Here is a 22,621-nt window from a genome sequence, read left to right on the forward strand (position 1 = left end):
AGTCAGTGACTGCAGACTTATGTGACCTCATGAGCACTGTGGCTGCTGTGATCCCGTAAGGTGAAAAGGAAAACAAAACTGCAAGAAAGACTAAATAGATTAAAGTAAATAAACACATCAAAGACAGCCCTCCCCACAAAGGAAGAACAGAAAATCCCAACAAACACATGAGAAACAAGAAATGATCAGTCCTGGAGCTGAATGCTACTAAAGAGGAGGTCCCTTCAAGAGTGCTACACGGACTTTTCGGTGTCTACGGGGTGGTTGCCTTGGAAAGGTTCTTGGTTGGAAACTCTCACCCTCTTTCCCCACCCTGCTGCTTGAAGCTGAGAGGACACCCAGCTGTAGGGGGTCACAGGTTTGGATCACATTAGATTTCCACTTCCCAGGAGACCAGTATCCTGGAGACTTTCAGCCTTGTGTCCTTTTCGCTTTGTAGGCTGGTGGCAAGATTATGCTAATTAACTCCATGTCCCAAGACGCTGGTTGCCTGGTGACAAAGTTTCACAGAGCAGGAGCTTCAGAACCAAGTGCAGGTAAGGTTTTGCTCCCTGGTGGCTGCCTATTGTTCTGCTTCAAACTTGCTTCTCCTTCTCCTCTGAGGAAGCAGCTCACAAAAGGCCTGCTCTCCTGGCTGCCTCATTTACAAAGCCCAGATACCAGCTAATGTATTATTTAGAAGAGGAGTCTACACACCCTGAGCCCTGGTCAGGACAGCTGGCTGGGGACACAGGCTGGTCTTCAGGTTCCTGAGCAAGCTTGGCAAGGGAGATATTTGACCAGTGAGTACATGGGGGTCATGACTAAAAGCTGGTTTTCTCTTTTGCTGGCCCGTTGCAGGGGGAGGTAAAATGCAGGCTCAGAAAGGCCAAGAGAGTCATACAAAGTCACACGTGGGGAGGTAGGGAGCAGTGACTGGCCTCCAGACTAGAAAGACACATTGTCCTCTGGGTTTGTGTGTCAGCCTCCAGAGCAGAAGGAAAGGAAGGGCTGAGGTAGCCACTGTCTGCTACAAGCTCTGGAAAGGCCAAGCTTCTCTCCTGGCAATTTTTCAGTGCTGGTGCTAAGTGTCACTTGCTTCTTTGTGGGTCTCCACAGGGTCCCCTGGGGCTGGGAGGAGGAGTCTTCTTACACTGCCCCATTCTGTTGTTGGGAGTAGTAGGAAAGAGAAAGCCAGGTGATCTTTCCAGGTTCCTTGTGCCTGTGCTTACAAAACCCAAGGTGTGTAACTGAAACCACCCCTCATCCTGACAGGTGACCTACTTCAGCAGCCACCTCACCTTGTCACTGATTTGATCCACCCCCAGCTGTCATTTCCCAGCTCTCTACCCGTCTCAGATGATCAGGCTCATCTTAATACCATAGCAGGGTCTGTGGCCCACACCTGCCTCCTTTTAGTCCAGGATGAGCCGTGAGGCTAGAAGATGGCCTGAACAGGAAACATTCCCACAGGACATAGCTCAACTCCCTCCAGTTCCTGGAGAAAGTGATGAATCAGGAGTTTGCTTCTTGGCCCAGAAAGCCAAATGCATTGCAGGACACTGTAAAGTCAAACTTCCATGGGAAAACAAAATGGCAGCTACATTCACAGCACGTGGAAACAAGAGATGCTGGCTCTAAGTCAGTAGTGTGTGACCTGATAGAGGCTGTCAAGGCCCTGAGTTTGTTCTGGGAAGTTAGGTGCCTGGGTTAACTGAGATGAGTCTTGCAAAGCATTGAGACATAAGCTATACCACACTGAAGGGAGGGGAAATGAGTAGAAATGCCAAGGCCACTGAACTTTCCAGCCTGGTTTGTAGTTTTCTCTGTCTGGCTTACAGTCTAGGAGGCTCCATCAACTACTCATATGACAGATAGCAAACCTACTTCTGGGTACGCACTAGCTTTCTCTCCTGCCACCCTGCTCTGTTTATTTGTTTACTTTACATCCCAATCACAGCCTTCTCCTTTCTCTCTTCCCAGCCTCACCTCCTTCCTTCTTCCCCTTCTTCCCCCTCAGAGAAAGGGAACTCCCTACTTCCCACCAACCCACTCCAGCATCAAGTTATATCAGGACTGAGTGCATCCTCTTCCACTGTTGCTAGGCAAGGCAGCCCTGACAGGGGAGGTGCCCTGCTCTGTTTTTATCTTTTCCCCTTTCCCCCTTTCCTTGTCTCCCTAGCATGCAGCTGTTCCTAGCCAGACACACAGACCTGCCCCATGACCAGGTGGCCGCCTCTCACTAAGCACCTTTCATACCACATGTCTTTTGTATAAACCTGAGACCTTGGTATACCTGAAGAAATTGAGTCAAGAAAAGGCAGTCCCTTGCTGCCAAAGTCACTTGCTAGCAGGAAGTGGGTAGCCAGGGCCATAATCCTAGACATTTTGCCTCCATGCGTCAGGTCCTGCCCACATCCTGTTTTCCCCTCTCTTCATTCTCTCTGTTCCAGATGGTCTCCCATCTCAAACACCCCAAGTTTCTTCCCACCCTCAGGACATCTGTCTTTGAGACAGTTTCCCATCCCTTGCGGAACTGTTTTCCCTCCAGTCTTCTCATATGACATCTAAGCACTTGAGTAACAGTGCAAATGCCACCTTCCTAGAGAGGAATTCCGCATCCCACCTCTGCAGTTAGCCACGCCCACACACCAGGAGCTGCTCCCTGACTTCAGCGCTCTGTAAATGCAGAGCCTTTACCCCACAGGAAACGGCCCCTGCTGTCTTGATTTGCTTGCTCAGCAAGTGTTCCCATGAAAACCACAACACTGCTTGCCCTAGTCATTCACTGCCGTCACCTGACCTAGAGTACAACCCCAGTGAAAACTGACGAATGAATGGATGGATGAACCAGTGAATGAATGAGTGAATAATTAGCTCAAACCACAGAGAAACTCTAGAGCTTAGCCGCAGGTGACTACATCCGTAAACTGCTTTTACATTCTATTGTTGTTGATATTAACAGTGTGTGTTTAAAGGTTGCAGTGCTGAGGAGTCTGCAAAGAATGTTTCCCAGGCCTACATTTGACATAAGAGACCAGTGGGCAGTGTCCAGCAGCGTTGGTGGGAGGGAGAAAATGGTGTATGGTGCTGCCAGGTTAATCTCAGTCCACAGGTGTTGGCATCGCTGTACCCATCCCTCCCCTTAGTATATATTAATCACCTCATTTATTCTTTTTAACAAAGTACAATGTACTCATCTATTTTGCAGATAAGTAAACTGAGCCCAGACATGTTATATCTCACATAACAGGCTGACAAAGACAGTCGGTGCTACTTACTCTATAGTCCTTTCATACACACCGGGAAAAGCACAGACCAGATGCCTCCAACATGGCTAATCTGAGAGATCGGAAAATTTGTCTTAAACACAGTAGTAATAGTTCATCTCATCTCATTATTGGTAACAGTCATGTCTACCTCTTATATGTTTAACATCTTAGAGTCTTGCTCTTACACCACACACACACACACACACACACACACACACACACACACACGAGCACACATACTTTAAACAGTAGCAAAAGTCACCAGGATTTGTGCAACATAAAAAGTATCATTTGTGTGAGTGTCTGTGAATGTGTGTGCAATTGCATATACACTGCAGAGAACCTGTAAACTGCCAACAGCCAACACTGTCATCTCCAGAGGGTACGATTGTTGCTGCTTGCATGCTCTTACTGTTGCTGCATCTGTGTATGCGTAATCTGTATGTGTACACGGGACTCATGTGGGCATCTAATACTTCCTTGTTAACAGCGAAAACAGCTTACCTTTTTGCACTTTTAGAAAAAAAGGTTTTGTTTTGTTGTATATTTCATGAATTCTGTGACTATACAATAATTATTCAATCATCTTTTATTTAACATATTAACTGCTTCTATTTTATATGCAGAGAGTTTCGTCTTTGTTTCCTAAAGAGTCTTAGAAACAGCTCCCTGCATTCCCAACAGCTGGGTGCATATCTTCCGTTCTCAGCATCATTTCTTTGCTCTATCCCAACCTCCTGCATCCACCCTAGACCATTTCTCCCTCTTGGATGCTTTTCCTTCTCTTCTAGGTTTAACTCAATTAAAACAGTTCCAATTATGATGCTACCAAGCCAGCACAGTCACTGTTGTCCCTACACATGCCACCAAAGGCTGGAGAGGTGGCTCGCTGATCAGGAACACTTGCTTTCAGAAGACTCAGGTGTGATTCCAAGCATCCATGTAGGGTAGGTAGGCCAGCCATCTGTAACTCCAGGTCTAAGGATCTAACACCTACCTCAGTCTCCACCAGGATGTGGAGTGTGTGTGTGTGTGTGTGTGTGTGTGTGTGTGCATCTGCATCTATGCCTATGTCTGTGTCTGGTGCACACACAACACACACACAAATTTAAAAATCTGTAACTTTTTTAAACTAAAAGCATTCCTGACCTTGAGTGACGTACCCGAGGCTGGCCATCACATTCAGTGATCAAACAAACATTGGCATGCCTAGTCTCCTTCCACCAACAAAACTTTTTTTTTTAATTTAGTATTCTAGAAATCGTTTTAACATAGATAGAACAGAATGACTCAAGCTAGTTGTACCAGGGCCAAGCAGGTGTTGGGTAATGCATACACAAATGCATGGATTGCACACTTCCCCACATGACACCGAGGCCCTGTGTACCTTGAAGGGTCCACGTGTCCGTTGTCTTCCAGGATGAAATAAAGCCTAGGAGGCGGTTTCAGCCTGTGTGTGTCGCAACCCCTTGGAGGTTCGACCAACCCTTTCACAGGCGTTGCATATCATATATCCTGCATCTAAGATACTGACATTCCAGTTCATAACGGCAACAAAATTACAGTTATGAAATGGAGATGAAACAATATTATGGTTGGAGGGGCGTCACCACAACACAGGGAACTATAGTAAAGGGTCTCCGTGTTGGGAAGGTTGAGAACGAGTATGATACATGAGGGTGTCTGGAGGCTGCAGTTTATGGAGGGTTCAACTTGGCACGGACCCTGGAGTCATAGGTCTACCGTTGGCAGTTTTTACCTAGTGACCAGGCTCTTCTGCCCACTCCTCACAAGGCTGCCATGCTCTTCCCCTGCATCTCAGCCCACCGTTGGGATGAGCCTCTGTGTTCTCTATTACCAGCTTTGGAAGCCGAGGTGCATGGGGCTCAAGTCTTCCAGCCTCCCTTGGATGGTGAGTGGGGACCAGGTGGTCAGCCCCTGGCCTAACAGCTCTGTGCACCCACCCACTCTGCCATACTGCTTCTCTGAACCCCCAGTTGTCTGGTCCACCAGGGAACAGTGGCTGTGAAAGAAAGAAGGAAGGACTTCTGCCAGTGGAGCATCAAGCACTGGGCTGAAATGGCGCCGAAGCTCACTCATCAGGGACTGATAGCCCTGTCTAACATAGGTCCTTTGTCCTCTGCTTGTGTTCAGGCTGGTTTGTGTGTTTGGAACTTGTGGTTGATGAACAAGGCCTTTCTAGTCTGTTAAACTAATAATCTTAACATTTTATTTTAATTGTAAGGCACCTATTCCCTTTTGTTCCTTTAACAAATCCAATTAAAACGGAGTACATCCAGAATTACAAAATAGATGCTATTAAACCAATAAGAAATCATAATCTTTCGTTATGGGGCCATGTGACCCCTGGGGAACTTTTGCTCCAAATAAAAGTTGAATTCTTATTACCCACCAGGGGGAAGAGGGCAGCTTGACAGATAGTGGCTTCCAGGCAGCACGTATGCCAAGCCATGCTGGTGCACCGAGAGGAGTAAATAATAGAGGGTGGGCAGGCAGGGCTGTAAACGGGGAAGGTCCCAGCAAGAGCCCCAGAAGAGCATTACCAGATTAACCAGAGAACTGCCGAATCAATGGATGATAATCACATGTAGATACTGCTATTTTCCAGACTAGGAGAGGTTTCTGGGATGGGATGGGAAGCAGATTTCCTCCTCTCCAATTCTAGAACAAGTCTCAGTGTGAGACAGATCGCTCATCCCCACCCCATCAACTCCCTAGCACCCTCCCTGAAGAATCTGAGAAATGGACCTGATTCTGAGGCGAGGTGTAAGGATGGAAGGAAAGACAAAGAGAACAGCCCCAGCAGAGAAAAGAGCGAGCATAGATGGGGCTGCTTTGGCTACATGGCACTAGCAGAGATTAACAGGGCGGCAGGGAGCATCAACTGACAGATGACGGCAGATGACGATGATGTGTGCACACAGCTTGCTGCCTGCCTTAGGCCATAGGCTCTGGTTGGAGGTACTTCTCAGAAGGCTCTGTCTCTCTGTCTGTCTGTCTGTCTCCAACCTCTTGGTGTGTGTGCGCGTGCGTGTGTGTTTATGAGAAGAGGTCTCCTCTCACTATGCAGCCCAGGCTGACCTTAAACTTGTGATGATCCTCTCTGTCTCTGCCTCTTAGGATGGACTTGCAGGCATACTCCACCATTTCTAGCAGAAGGGCTAGCTTTTAGTGTGAAGAAAATCACCCAGCACTCTCCAGGGCAAGAGTGCAGCTGCTCAGGCAGGGACAGGGAAGGACGTTAGCTTCTTCTCCCAGGGTGTGCCTGTTAAAAATCTTCTCTTTACATTCTCAGCTCATTCAGTATAAAAAGATGTTCATGGGTACAGAAGGAGCTGATGGACAAGATCCCTGTCTTCATCACTGCCCACATAGGCAAGCAAGTACACATAGTTATTGAGCTGCTGTATTTGTGTGTGACTTCTAAAAGCTCTTTCTCTAATTTGCTTTTAACAGTTAAACTACCCCCTTGATGCTATTAAACACTACTAAAGTTTACACCATATATGTTCACATGCACACACGTATATAAGCACACACACATATATAAACACACACACATACATATGCATATACATATGGAGTCTAAGGACCTTAACACAGAATCTGGAGGCCCTTAACAACTCTTGGGTCTCACTGTTATGGAACCTACTAGTAAGAATTCACCTTCTTGGGTTGTAGCATGGCCTTAATGTGCTTCGGAGAGCTAGGTAGGGGTTTACATTCTGGGAGTTCTAGGATTCCAGAATATCCTCCTCATTGTGGAGTCAATGGGAGCCAGCATCATGGCCCTGAAGGGGACATTTGCCACCATTGTAGCACAGGTAACACAAAGGAGGTTGAGGGGCAGCAGGTTGCAATGGAACTTCGTGTTTAAATCCAGCTGTCAGAATCATCTAGAATTGACTTTGACTGTGCCCTGTGCGACCTGAGGCAGGCCACTTGATGGTCCGAGTCTCAGTTCCTTTCACTGGATACACAGGGCTGCTCTTGGGTGTAATGGCTATGGAGACTGGAGGTGCAGGAGGTCCTGGTAGCGTGTTCACAGCGAGGACCTCAGCACATCTCATCTAGTCAGTGATGGTGTATGACTCCTGACCCGTGGAAGTACTTCCACAACAGACATAAGGAACCCCCGAGATCATGGCCCTGCAAGATCTATCCACACTGTCTACAGCTGTCCAAGGTGGAGGCAGTTAGCAGGAAGAGCGGAGCACTTCACAGTTACGCTCACAAACAGCGCATAACCCTGGTCCAGAATGGGAGCTGGACAAATGGAATTCTTTCCCCCAGAGCAGACTGTGCCTAAGTCAGAAATCAGGGCTGATTTGGGGGAGATCTGTGAGGAGTCCCAGAAACATGTTCTGCGCAGAAGGGACTCAGTGACCCCCGTGTCTCTACCTCCTAAGTGACTAAAGCCCCTTTTTGGAGTAGGCCTATTGAAGGAAGGGATTGAGAACAAAGGGAGTGCTTTGCAGCCATGTGAGGGACTACACAAGGAGGTAAGCCAGCTTGTTCCCTGCTCAGTAAATGTGATTGGAAAAGAACAAATGCCGTGCCAAGGGTGCTCAACGTGTGACAATTAGATCTGTGACTTCTTGACTTCCAAGTGGACTAAAAGTAACATGAACATGGAAGTTTTGATTTGTATTGTTTTCCCACTCTGACAGTGTGACATAGGATCCTCTTGCTCTCAGTGGTGGACAGCTACCACCAGCACTCTACAGGTGCTGTGTGGCTGAGCTGGGATGTTTGGGAGATTGGGTAGAGTCAATGCATTGTTCTCTTATAAGTGGGGAGGGGATTTTTGGGAAATAACATTATGCCATGTTGATAAGCATCTGTACTTTGGAATTAATGGATTTCTCAGGGAAGTTCTTGTCATTGCCTAAGAGACAGCCCATAAGCCAAGGGCATATCTCATTCATGTGATGTGGTTTCCTCCAAACAACGGCTGAGAAACAGTGGTAATTTGGAGGGTCCAGTTCAATTATGTGTTTATCATACATCTAATATATCAACCAAAGAATGAAGTAATTACTGTGATACTATGCTAGGAAGTTATTCAGACATGTGAAACCTGTAAAAACAGTCAGTGTTACTTAAAAATGAAGTCAAAGACTAATGCAATGTGAAGCACCAGACATGCACTAGCATTATGGCAACTATAAGGATCTTAGAGCTGAAGACACAAATGTTTTGATGGTATTAAAATATAGGTTGCCATTACATTTTTAATTTAGATATCCATGGGGTGTCCTTCCATGCTGTTTCATTCACAATGACTGGATAGAAAAATTATTCAGAAATTAAAATGAGACCAACTGCCCCACTTTTCCCCCAAGTAGAAAGCACAACTATTGAGGACAAGAAAACAGGACTCGGAACCCTCTTATACTGGGATTTCCAGTCCATGCAGGTGCAATGAAATCTATGACATATCCATTTCTCCCTCCCTCCATCTCCCCCATCCATAGCATGTCTATCTGTTATATATATATATATATATATATATATATATATATATATATATTTCTCCCTATGACTGTGGGCTTCTCTTGTGTGAGTTGCACACTATGATATTTGAAGGCTTCTATGAATTTATAAGAACAGTCTAATTGATAAGTTTTGATTGTGTGGAAAGAGCATCTGTTTTACTTTTCTACTGTCAGTGTTTATTCTCCTATTCCATGGGTATGCCATCTACCCATTAGAGAAGAGGTCCCTGATTTCTCTGCTTCTAAAGTAGAGCCATGGCACTGCCTGATTTTAGTGGTGCTAAGCAGCTTAGGCGATCAAAAGGGTTTCTGATCAACACAGCTCGCCAGTCCTTCCACAAGTGATGATCCCAGCTACTGAAGGGTGACCTTGAGGAGATGCATTAAGGGAAGGGGATTCCTCATGCTCCCACCCAGCTTGATCTATCTGGGGATCCAGGCTCACTGGGGAGGTGGCAAAGTGCATTAGCCCAGCCAACCCCCTACTCTGCCTTAAGTTGATTAATGATCAGGCGCAGAGCCAAAGGGCCCACTGGGGAAAGGCACCTTAATGGAACAGTGTGCTATAGCCAGTTCCTTGGTGTTTCTTTGCTTCCACTACTCAGACCTGGTAGGGCTTCTTCTCACAGCATGGGTGGGCTGTGGGAACAGGTTCAGCTGGTCTCACTGGATCTCAATCTAATGGAAGCATCCTTTCCCATCCAGAAGCCCTCTAACCCATGCTTGAATTTATCTGAAATAGAAGAAAACCAAATGGCAGGTAACCTTTGAGTATGCAGGGCAGTCTGGTGGCCAGGGTTAGTAACCTCTGGATTCTAGCTGGTTAGACTTGAGGAGCAGGCTCGTTTATGACCTGTGCCATTCAGAGGCCACTGGGCAGGCCCCGTACACTAGTGAGTAAACAGATGGGTTCAGGCAAGAACAAACAAAGGGACCTGGTTTAACTTGGTCCTCACACAAAGGCAATCTTATTTACTACTCGTTCAGGCCCTGGGCAATGGCTTCCGACTACAAGACTGCACAAGAGTTGAGACATTCGAATTAACATTTATCCCCTGTTTGCCTAAAACTTGAGTTTTACTAGTAACTCTTCATTCTATTTGCTGTATATCTGGGCACTCTAGCATGGAGAGACATGGATAAACAGGTGATCCTAAGTATATAGGGTTTCCTGAGTTGAATTCAACTTTTTTCCTTTCACTCAAGCGAACACCTCTTCTCTACGTTCACAGAAAATCCCAGATGCTGCGCAGCCATCTGCTCTTTGAGGACCAGAACGGGGCTGTTGCACACACACATGAAACTGTGCTAGATGCCCAACCTAGGCTGAACAAGCAGATACAGGGAGAAAGTCAGAGACTGACCAGAGAGTTTCAATTAGTTTCAAGTTCAAAAAGAATCATCTTAAAATGTAGCTACCATAGCATCTCCCCTTCAGGGATGCGAGTCTCTGGGCTTTATATATATAGACCCATGTAACTGTCCCCAAGGCAGGGTCCAGACAGTTCCGCCATCTTCAGAAAAAACACACACTTCTTCCTGGTAACTTAGGGTTCCCAGCCCATGCTCCCTCCCAGAAAACGGCGGATCTGTTTTCTGAAGCTACATAAATGGATTCACTCATCATGCAGACCATTCTAGTGACTTCTTCTAGGCAGGCAGCTCTTAGGAGTCACTTCTGTGGTTGTACATGAGCAAATGTGCTCTTTTTACAAAATTTTATTACAAGTTGCATTTTTATTTGTCACTGAGTGTAGGTATTTGTGGGATGAGGTATGCCATTTCAGTGCAAACACAAAGTATAACAGACAGACAGAGGTAGTAAGCACAACCAATCTCTTTATGCTCAGCAGTAGTCTAGTGTAAGGAATCCATCTCCTGAAGGATGTACCTTCCCCTTTGGGATAGTTCTGAATGGAGCACTGATAAACGCCAGAATAAGCTTTCATATGAACGTAAGTTTTTTTTCCCCTGGAGTAAACAACCTGCTGGAGGAGACTAACCATCTTCTGATGAGAGGTGGTTAATTTTACAAGGTATAGCAGAAGTGTTCTGGGGTTTCACTACCATGCATTCCACGATGCTGGATGCTCTCTCCTTCTTTGTGCTGTTGGTTTTGCGTTTTTTCATTACAGGCCTTGGTCTATTCTGATGCCTTCTTGCCTACATGACTGATAAACATTTTCCTCCATTCTCGGTTTTATCTTCTTGTGCTTAATGATTTGTCCGCAGAGCATCCATATGTTTAAAAACAAAACTAAATAAACCATTAACAACTTAATGAAAATAACTAATATTAACTTAAAGTAGATCAAGGATATGAATGTAAGCTATAAAACTTTTAGAAGAAACTAGAGAAAAATTTTATGACCTGTAGTTTGGCAAAAGTACATTTCTTCAAATGATAATGTTTTTAAAAATGGGCTTGAAAAATTAAAAATTTTGCTCTGTGGATTAAACCATTAAGCACAAAAAGATAATCATGGTATTTTGACCAATTTCAGGAGAAACCATATTGGGTGTTCTAATTCATGTGTGCTATGTTTTCCCATTTCTTTAGATATTAGTTTTAAGTCGGTGTATCATAATTTTCATCATAGAAGTCTTTATTATTAGATATCTAAAATATGCATGCATTTTCCTTTTGGGAATTTTTTTCAAGTTTTAGCTTCCAGTCATTACTTGTAGACGTGTGTGTGTGTGTGTGTGTGTGTGTGTGTGTTGGGGGGTTGTATGTTTATGCATATGTAATCATGTTTATATAATCTTGTATATGTAATCTTATGTTTAATCTTGTTAATGTCAGTTATCAGCTTAAAGAATGGTCTAAAACTTTTGAGATAGTCTCTGTGTGGACAGTCAGGTCACCTGTGCATACAGACGTCTTCACTTCGTTCTTTTCTAATCACCTGCCTTTTTTTGCTTGCATTATTTCACTGCCTACAATTTACAACATTATACCGATAGGTACACTCAAACTTCTGCCTTATTCATATACCTCGGGTCAAGATGGAATTCTGTTCTGCTTTTGTTTTTAAGACAATGCTTGACTTAAATTATGTGCGTGTGTCTATGGCTGTGTGTACACCTCAGTGTGGAGGTCAGAAGAGGGCACTGGATCCTGGAGCTAGGATTATAGGGGGTTGTAAGTTGCCTAAAGTTGGTACTGAGAGCTGAACCTGTGCAGGCTGTAGCAGGAAAGGCTCTTAAGAGCTGAGCAGTCTCTCTGCCTGCCCCGGTTTTTCTTCCTAACAAGAGAACATAAGGCTGCAAATTTGCCTTGATTCACTATTTTGCTTTCATGCCACAGGTGTTGGTTTGCTTTCGCTTTTGTTCAGACTGTGAATTATCTGTGCATGTGCTGTTCCATTGCTGACTAGAGCACTGGTTCTCAACCTGTGGGTCTCAAGCCCTTTGGGGTCGCATACCAAATACTCTGCCTGTCAGATACTTACATTACTATTCACAACAGTAACAAAACTACAGTTATGAAGTAGCAAGAAAATAAGTTTATGGTTGGGGGTCACAACAACATGAGGAGCTGTGTCAGTGGGCCGCAGCTTTGGGATGACTGAGAGCCACTGCTCCAGAGCCTGCTTCTTCCTAGCTGTAGACCTCCTCACTTCCAAGCTTCAGTCTCCCTCTCTGAACAGCAGGGACTGCACTGGGGCTGTTGAAGAGTGGAAACACTATAGGTTCTTAGTAACTAATGTTTACAAACCCGCGTCACGAGCACTATGCAGTGTTAAATGGTCTACACCGCAGAGGGTGCTCCATAAAACTGCTGTTTCCGCAAATAGGGAGACTGAGGCAGAGAGTTTAAGAAAATTGCTCTCTGCAGAACTAGACTTCTAAGACAAGCATGCAGGGGCCAGAATCTTTTGTCACCGTCTACATTTTAGGGCTCTGTGTGGTGCTCTTTGTGCCTGTCACCGTATCTGTTCATGTAGCACAGTTTATAGTTGATGTCAGCATGAGGGAAGTGGGAGAGGCTGGGGGGCAGGGGAGAGGAAAGGGCATTCCCCAGAAGTTTGCCAGGTGCACCCTGGCTTCCCCACACCTGGGGAGAGGAACGGAATTCTGAGCACTGCTGTGAAGATAAGCCCTGTACTGTTCTCATCACTGCGTAGTTAGAGTGACCAAGGCCTGCTAGAGCTCTTCTGGGTCCCAAACGTGAAAGCGATGTGATAGTCGTTTTTAACACTCGTTCTATTTCCTCCATCCAGGCTCTGACAACAGCAGCCCCTCCCTCCCCAGGATGGTCTTTTGACAATGCTAAGGAGACTCTAGATGTGAGAGTCTGTGAAGTCACACATAACCAAGTACATGTACACATACATGGGTGTGTGTGCACTCATGCAGGCACACACATGTGCACCCACACATACACACACAACCTGGAGTCGGAAGGCTAATTCCCAGGACAGTAGCCAGAGAATGAGCCAGTGAGCGAAGCACTGAGCATCCATCAGCCCTGCACCTCTAACATCTGGGAAATGACTTTCTGAAGAGATGAGAACTGTTGAAGACCTCAGGTGTGGCTGATAGTCCAGCTGCCCTGACTCCCCTCTGCCACCCTGTTTTGTCTTGTTTCCCTCTAGACTATCAGGGATCACAGTGTAGTGTGCCGCCCTCTGCGAACTAGAGTTGTCTCTTCTGTTCATATCAGAACCTCCCTTCTAGCAGTTTCTTGTGACTTCTTCCTCAAGTTCATCAACATCGACTCTGAAAAACATTCTTCAAATACATTCCCACACTTAAGAGACCATGGCCAAGGGCGGGAAAGGCCCCAAGGGCAAAAAGATCACCCTCAGTGTGGCCAAGAATTGCATCAAAATGACATTTGATGGGAGAAAACGCCTCGATCTGAGCAAGATGGGAATCACCACCTTCCCCAAGTGTATCTTACGCCTCACTGAGATAGACGAGCTAGACCTTAGCCGGAATATGATTAGGAAAATCCCTGACTCCATCTCCAAGTTCCAGAACCTACGATGGCTAGACCTGCACAGCAACTACATTGACAAGCTCCCAGAATCCATTGGCCAGATGACCACCCTGCTCTACCTCAACGTCAGCAACAACAAGCTGACCACCAATGGGCTGCCTGTGGAGCTGAACCAGCTCAAGAACATCCGCACCATCAACCTGGGTCTCAACCACCTGGACAGCGTGCCCACCACGCTGGGGGCACTGAAGGATCTCCATGAGGTAGGGCTACATGACAACCTGCTTAGTTCCATCCCTGCCGGAATCACCAAGCTCCCCAAGCTGAAGAAGCTCAACATAAAGAGGAACCCTTTCCCAAAGGGAGGTGAATCAGAAGTATTCGTAGACTCCATCAAAAGGCTAGAAAACCTCTATCTGGTGGAAGAGAAGGACCTGTGTGCATCTTGCCTGCATAAATGCCAATATGCCAGGGACAAGTTGAACAAAATCAGGAGCATGGCTCCCTCTGCACCAAGAAAGGCCATCTTTTCCAATTTGGTTTCACCTAACTCAATGGCCAAGGATTCCCAGGAAGAATGGAGGTGACCTGGGACCCTGACCCTGAGGCAGGAGGGGGAAATGAGGGAGGAGAAGGAAGGTGGGTTACACCGAAAAGAGAGGGTTCCTGTGTTACTGTAAGAACTTTTCCATCCAAGCCATAAAACAGCATTCTGTACTTCTTGGACTATGGTTTGGTTGATTGTAGGGCTTTGGCTTCTTGCCATTTTGTTCTACACAGTTCACTTCTTTTCTGAATGCACATCCCCGTACATGCAAGCACAGGGAACCAAGAAAGGACCCTCATCTATCTGTCCTTCTCATTTCTGTCCTGAACTCTCCTGGTGCCCACCATGGCCCAGGAGACTAATGCTACCAACATACTCTTTCTGTCACTGGCAGCTCCCAAATGTAGTACTCATTCTATGGAAAAATTTTGGATCTAGGCCTTAGAGGCAGCAATCTGAGAGCATGGGTTTGTAGGACAGTAAGAGCCCAGAGACGGAAAGGTGTTACCACTATCATCAGGAAGTAGCCAGAAGCAGCGCTTTCAGCTACATTTGCACTGTTGCTCCAGGAGTTTTCCTGAAAGACCCTGATTGATTGTGAGCATGCCCAGTACCTTTTGAGACCCTTAGGAAGAGAGAGGATATCATCGCGGTAGGCGCAGGGATCATGTGCAGAGAAGAAAAGCTTGGCTGGCATTGTGCAAGCTGGAAGAGAGGTCAAACTGAAAGAAGATGGGCAGGACATTCTGACCCAAGGAAGTTAGAAGTCAGGAACTTTACAAGACAGTCATTCTCAGGGAATTTGCTCTTGGGCATTTGCTTTCACAGAGCTGGGCTGGCATAGGTAAAAATCCAAAAATTCTGGAATTGGACAGAGGAAGGCTGATGGCAACTCTGCCTCTCTTGCTACCTCCCTGGGGTTCCTTGCTCCTTTCTGTCTGTTTTCTTCATCTGGAAAAGCTGAATGCTAGAACCTGTGGGTGTCTGAGCCAGGCAGCAGGGAATAGTCACTCAGAAGATATTGGTTCCTCCAGGAAGGTGAGCCTGGTGCACAGAGTCAGGAATCAGACTAGAAGTAGCAATGGTGGAGACCATGTTCCCGTCACTGCAAAGCAGCCCTCACACCTATAGTGTCCCTTTCACTCACACCTCCATAGGCCTTTCTCCTGACTTGGCTGAGAGGGTGGTAAGCTATGCAGCCAGTGGCCAGTGAGCAGCTCCTGGAGGCCTCCGTGTGGGGGACTGGCTCGATTTTTCCTCACACTATAAATGACAGCCAGCAGCGCCTTTTATCTTCTAGCTCCTCATGTTCATTTCATGGCGTTTAGCTTGTAACGTTCCATATTACACTTCTAAAATTTCAGAATAATCTAGATTCAAGATCTCCATTGTAGTTTCCCCCAGTTATTAAATATTTTTTCATTACAAAAGAAACCAAAGCACAGCCTAGTTTTAAATAAAGTAGCTTACCATGTCTACCGTTCTATGGTATAAGCCAGTGGCATGTTTTCTTCCTAGTTATTTTTCTCTGTGTATGTTTCCACATGGCTAAAATTAGAGTATTCATGTCATTTCTACCCTCTTTTGAAACCCATGTTGTCACATGGTCTTTAGAGCCAACATTGTAAACATCTTCAAGACAGTTGTTCTCATGATATGCATAGCTGTACATTCCTCTGGGCATTCAAATTGTTTCCAATTTTGTACTAATGGAAGTAGATCTGTGATGAGCATCTGGATGACTAACAAATTGTCACACAGTTCAGATTATTTTCTGGCAGTCCCTCAATCACTGAAAATAGTGTGTTCAAGGGTCTGTTTTAAAATATTTGTGACACATGCCATCAAGTAGAGTGTACAGTCTATATCTACCTGCAAGATATATCACAGAATCCACTCACCACATCCTTTTCAATGTGGCTACTTCTCTTTATATCCTTCTCTTCCTTTAAGATGGCAGGTGATTTATTAAGCCCGTCTAAAGATGAGGCTAGTCTCGTATCTGAGATGTGTATGACTGTAGCAGGGCCCTAGGCAGGAGGATCCCTACAGGAAATATCTGTCAGGAGTGGAAATGCTCAATCAAGCAGCCTTGATCTCATGAGAAAGATAGTCTCAGGTCTGCTGATGGGGCCCACAGCTAAGTCTGTATGGATGTATTTCCTGTGTTTTGTTTTCTTTTCTCTCCTCTTTTCCTAGACAAGGATTTACTGTGTAGCCTAGGCTGGCTAGGAATTCTCTGTGTAGACCGGGACAATAGCCAGAGAATAAGGCAGCAAGAAGCACTGGGCATCCTTTAGTCCAGCCCTGCACCTCTAACATCTGGAGAACTGATGTCTGAAGATGTTGAGCTCTGCTGTGGGCTGCTGTTGTTGACACCCTGACTCCTAATACCCGCACCATCAGGGATCACCGTGTGGTGCCCTCTCCTAATTAGATTTGTCCTTTCTGTCTTTTATCAAGGACAGTCTTCTGGCAGAGATCAGCCTGCCTCCCCACCCCCCATCAAGTGCTTGGATTAAGGGCACCCACCCCAAGCTGTTTCTTTTTCTCTACAAGTCCTAACTCCGCCATGGGGAAGAAAGACACTTAGAATTCTCTTTTCCATGTTTTAGGCACAACTCTAAATAAATTCACTAACCAGGTCTTATCTATTGTTGGTAGGTCTGGTAACAAATTTGTCAGACCTCACAGGAAGAGCATATGGTTCTGCTTTTCAGATGGGAAGCTTCTAAGGCTGCCGTGTGTAGCTCAGTGGCCATAGGTGAAAGCAGAGATGAGGACAGTTCCTGTTTGCTTTCTTCCCCTCTCCCTCTCTTCCTCTCTCTCTCTCTCTCTCTCTCTCTCTCTCTCTCTCTCCCTTCTTCCATCCTTCCTCCCTCACTTCCTTTCTTTTTTCCTTTCTTTCCCTTTAGTCAGCATCGACACCACTTTTTTGCCTAGCTTGTGATAAAATGGAAAAAGCTGAGCATTTCTGCAGTCCCAGGACTTGAGAGACGAAGGCAGGAGGGTTGCTGAATTAGATGGCAGCCAAAATTAAAAAGCAAGATTAATTAATCCAAATTTTAAAAGGGAATGTTTTGGAAATGACAGACATAGTTTTTTCACACCTGTGCTCACTGGGGTTTCATTCTTTTGCTCCTTCCTCCATTGTGGTTTTTAGCCATTTTGAGATCCCCTTGTGAGGCTTCTGTAGTTCTTTTTTGAACCCAAATCTGGGGTTCTTCTTGAAAATGCTTGACAAGGAAATTTGAATTTTTTTGTCATTGTTATTTGTGTTTTTGATGCTAGTATGCAAAGACAGAAGAGGTCTGGTGTTAGGACATCTTTGTTGTGGCCTGCAGGAGAACCCAAAATGTCAATTTTCTTCTGAGCTCACTGGAGAACTGTGGATAATTACTTCACACTTGTGGAACTGAATGGCGCATGCAATTGAAAGTGCACCTGATGATGCACCTGTGTTCTAGAAGTGGCTGGTTGGAGTCTGTGAGCTACTTGTCTCGTACCTTTCTGAGGTCTTGGGTGAATTCAGTGTTTTAGCCAAGGCTTTCAGGACATACCATTTTCATTCTAAGCATGAGGATTTCTACAGGGATCTCAACCTCTAGTACCCCAGTTAGTGTGTGGACTCCTAGACAAGTCCATTAGGGAGCCAGGCTCACGACTACAGGCTCTTCCTCTCTGAGGCAGGCATTTCAGGGTCCTCACAAGACCTAGAGAGAGCAGCAGCCATTCTGTGGGTGCTGTGTACTTGAGCTGCTCCTCCTCAAGCACCTTCCCTGTAGAATGTGTATTAACATTTTCTAGGCATCCATAGAAGTCAGCAAAGAAAAGAAGTTAAGGAAAACATTGCAGCCACAGCCCATGCCAGAAAGGGTCTGTGTCTTGATTCCTCCCTCTGCTCTCTCTGTTGTCTTCATCCCCACTCAAGCTAGCCCTCTCAGCATGCTCATCTCTGATCCTCAGAACCACCTCCCAGATTGACAGCCTTCTGACTGGCTGGCATACACAATGACACTTCTTTCCATCCTTACTCTAGGTGCCTCCTACACTTTTGCTTTTTCCTGTGTCTTAGAAAAGGGTTTAAGTACACTGGACTTCTTCAGGATTGAAAACCAAGCAGGCAGACATCTTTAATTTATCTGGCAAGGCACTCCAGTTAGACCCATTTTTAGCTAGGAAATGCTGGCTACCAGACAGAGGACAGACTGGAGAGATGGAGCTCTTAACAGTCATCTTCTGCATCTTATTTAATATTGATGTTCTTTCCTGCTGTGAAATGCCACTGCCATGTTTATTCCCTGGAAGTTGCACTAAGCCTAGAAATACTTGACACAAAGCCATGGGTTTCTGTTTCTTCAAGGAGAACAGAAATTATCCTCAATGACAGTAGTGCCCATTTCTGAGAGCCAGGTACAGCCTGGGTGACCCTGGTTTGACCTCAGTATGACCTGTGTTTTGCCCTGGTGGCCTGGAGCAGTTGCCTTAGTCTCTTGTGTCTCCATTCCTCAGGTTGCGCTCAAGCATCTCCTAGAGTAGCTTATGGCAAAACATATGAAGACCAATCAGCTAAGAGAAATAAGCGATTCGGAAGAGGAAAAGTCCCAGATTAGAAGACAGAGTGGCACAGTGAACATTCTGGAAGACAGGCTTCTCCGGTAGTGTCCTAGTCACTAAATTACTTTATAACTTTTACTTTGTTTCTCTTGGTTTTAGGCTATCTATTTGTGAAATGACTTTGAAAGATATTTAATGTGGTTTTCTGCATGCGTGTAAAGAGAATACTTAAGAAAAGTATAGATATACATTAATAGACAAGACTTAAAAGTCTTTCGGTCCCCACATGTCACTCAAAATGGTACAATCTCATCTCCAGTAACTTGTGAAAAATACATGCATTATAGTTATATACATAAAGGATATAAAACAAAAATATATACACATAGAGAAATAAACTCACACTATTGACAAATCAAAGTAGAATTTAACTATTCACTTAGTTGTACACAAAAAGGCAGCAAAAACAAAACAAAAAATCAGAACTAAACAAGGAAAACACAGACAAAAATTAAAATGGCCAACTTGTATTCTTACATTACACTAAATGTAAATGGTCAATTTTATTTGTAGTAGTTTCAAACTAGAACAATCAAATGGCTGAACAAACTCTGGTATGACATCATACATGAAGTGTCGGCCAGCACTAAAAAGAAACATACTATGTGAACATGCAACAACTTGGACACATATTACTGGCACTATTTTAGGCTTTATAGGGCCAGTCTCCAAATACTGCACACGTCATGACCTAGAATCCCTGCACAGATGTAGCCCATGGCAGCTCAGTGTCCAAGTGGCTTCCCTAGTAATGGGAACCGGGACTGTCTCTGACATGAATTCAGGGGCTGGCTCTTTGATCACCTCCCCCTGAGAGAGGAAGACAATGCAGCCAGTCCTGATGAGACTAGGGTCAGATGGAAGGGAGGAGGACCTCCCTTATCAGTGGACTGGGGAAGGAGCATAGAAGAAGAGGGAGGGAGGATGGGATTGGGAAGGGATAAGGGAGGGGGCTACAGCTGGGATACAAAGTGAATAAATTGTAATAAAGAAATAAATAAAAACTTAGAACTGTCTTTAAATGATAAAATGAAATTGGTGAAATGCAGGTCAGAAGTTGCCAGTAGCCAATAAAGGCAGACATTTCAGGAGTGGGTCTGATAGTGAAGTGGCAGTACAAGAGCTGTCTTTGTAATGATCAAGGGATTGTGTCTGAGGATTGCAGTGACACTTACATGAATCTGAACACAGTGAAAAAAGGTGTAGACATGCAATAGTCCTGGCTTTAATATTTCAGTGGTTAAACTGCCTGCTTCCATGGGTGGGGCATAAATGAAGCATGTAACTACTGTTTTGCATCTTCCTGTGAATCTAGGACAGAGAACAGGATGGGAGCCTATTATAGAGGGTCCTCTGAAAGGCTACAGACAACAGGGGATTGAAGCAGATGTTGAGACTCACAGCCAAACTTTGGGCAGAGTGCAGGGAATCTTATGGAAGAAGGGAGGGATAGAAGGACACAGAGAGGACTGGAGCCCTACAAGGAGACCAAAAATGCTAAAAAAATTCTGAGCCTAGGGCGTCCTGCAGACACTGATGCACCAACCAAAGACCATGCATGGAGAGGACCTAGACACCCCTTGCTAGATGTAGCCGATTGGCAGCTCATTCTCCATGCAAGTTCCCGAGTAAGGGGAGCAGAGGCTGCCTCTGTCATGAACTCAGTTGCCTGCTCTTTGATCACTTGTCTCTGGTGATGCAGCCTTGCCAGGCCAAAGAGGAAGAGGATCAAGGCAGTCCTGAGGAGACTTGATAAGCTATGGGCAGATGGCAGAGGAGGAGAACTCCACCTTTCATTGGACTAGGGGAAAGGGATGGGGGAGGGAGGGAGGATGGGACTGGGAGTAGTTGAGGGAGGGGGGCTTCAATCAGGACATATAATAAGTAAATTGTAAAAAAATAAAAATGAACAAGTTAAGGATATTCCTTTAAAAAAAAGTGTGCAACTTAGACTCAATAATAGGCAGATCTTTGTACATCTTCCTAGTACAAACTTACAAGTCCCTGTAGCATGGTTAATATCTGACTCTAGCATACCCAGTAAGCCCTGAGCTCTAATTCTTCAGCCACACCACATTTAAAGCAGGAAAGCACTTTACCTTCAGCCCAGTGAATTCCAATACTCATTGTTTATTGTATCCTTGCAGATCCTAAGACATTTGATTAAAAATATACATGGCTTCTGTGTCTGTGTTCTAGGTTTTTTTGGGCACTGGTACCATCTGGGGTAAATAAATCAGTAGGCTGCTTCCCACCATTCCTGGACCTTCACACATCTGTTCCCCAATTCCATGGAGTTGCAAGAATGTGTTGGAAGCTCCTGAATGCGGGAGTATTGGTTGTTACACTCATTTTGAGTTTGTGTCAGCATTTGTTTTACTTCTGGTTACAACTGTTGTTCCCTGGGCTGAGAGGGATGGATTGCTTCATCTTCCATCATGGACCTCTTGGGGCTTCATATCATCAAGAAACCCAGAAACCATATTGCTACATTCAGGGAGAAGCTGAAATGAGCTTCACTAAAATAATCGTGTATATTACAGATATTAGCCCCTGAGCCAGTCAGTTCCACTGATCTCTGAGGAGGGAAACTCAAGGTGGAAGTGGGATGAGAAGGGAACTTGATGTTTAGCTCCAGGCTGCTAAGATTGTCCCTTTGCACCATAACTGGTCACAGAAGATCACCATTTTGTAGGAATTACATAACTTCTTATCACTAATATTCCAAGTTCCTTGTCTTTTATTATTTTCAAGAAGAATTTATAAAGGAAACGAAGAAAAACCCTTCAGTGATAGAACATTGTGTTTAAAATGAGTTTTATTATAAACTCTAGAGCACCATAAACTGTTCCCAGTGGACAACAGAAGGTTTCTACAGAAGTCTTCGTGCTTGGGGCTATGCCAGACATGACACAGAATGACCCAGGCAGATCCTGCCATAATGTGAAAAATTATCGCAGTGGAACTAAAAGCAGCTGTTCCATACAGGTGCCAGTACAAGGTCCAGCGAGAAGTTTCTGAACATTTGACCCATTACAGAGAACTGTCATCTTACTACCTGACAGCCTGCTCTGTAGGGATCCCCAACTGGCTGGTGGGCACAGCCCGTTCATCCTTTATATTTTTCTGCCTACCCCTTCTCTGTCTGCCTTCTCTCTAACTGGTCTAGAAACTAAGACAGGTAGAGGGTTTGCATTGCTGGGGTAGAGCCCTTTAAGAGTCTGAGGACAGTAGCCTAAGAACTAATGCTTCATATGATACCTTTCTAAGAGCATGCTGCCCTGATATGACCAATGAAATAATTTGATTGGTTCGCAGATGAGCATGTAACGTAAGTTAAGAAAATGAAAAAATTGTGGATGGTTTGCTAAAATAATCAGTATATGGTGTGTGGTCTGAAGTGGACTTCCTTTGGTCATAAAGTGCTGAAAGCATAGATGCGAAAGTGTTCTTAAATCCTGTCTAGAATAGAACCGGTCCAAGGGAAGTCCTCGCTTGGAGAACAGCCAAGCCTCCAGCTGACTCAGAGCTCAGAGAGGCATCCACACATGATGAGCTGGTTTTTTGTTTTGTTTTCTTCAGGCACATGAGGTAATGGGTCCTTGTTTTTGCTTCTATTCATTTATATGGGTGGCTTACCATGAAATGACCTGAGAGCTCTAAGTGAAGACAATATGCCTTTCATGAGAACAGTGTAAGATGTCCAAGAGTGATATCAGTGGACCCGAACACTTCAGGC

At 45.1% G+C, this 22,621-nt stretch overlaps 2 protein-coding genes across 3 annotated transcripts in view; one reads left to right on the forward strand and one right to left on the reverse strand.

Annotated features, from left to right (window-relative positions):
* The window catches only part of Wdfy4 (WDFY family member 4), a 228,805-nt gene that overhangs the window by 34,125 nt on the left and 172,059 nt on the right, over positions 1 to 22,621 (reverse strand). The window lies entirely within an intron of this gene.
* Positions 410 to 21,056, forward strand: Lrrc18 (leucine rich repeat containing 18). Its single transcript, XM_060390885.1, has 3 exons — positions 410 to 536; positions 12,997 to 14,301; positions 18,778 to 21,056. The coding sequence occupies exons 2-3, from the start codon at positions 13,538 to 13,540 to the stop codon at positions 18,797 to 18,799; spliced, it is 786 nt and encodes a 261-aa protein (XP_060246868.1). The 5' UTR covers positions 410 to 536; positions 12,997 to 13,537; the 3' UTR covers positions 18,800 to 21,056.

Source organism: Meriones unguiculatus, chromosome 9 (assembly GCF_030254825.1).
Source record: "Meriones unguiculatus strain TT.TT164.6M chromosome 9, Bangor_MerUng_6.1, whole genome shotgun sequence".
In the NCBI taxonomy this organism is placed as follows: Eukaryota; Metazoa; Chordata; class Mammalia; order Rodentia; family Muridae; genus Meriones; species Meriones unguiculatus.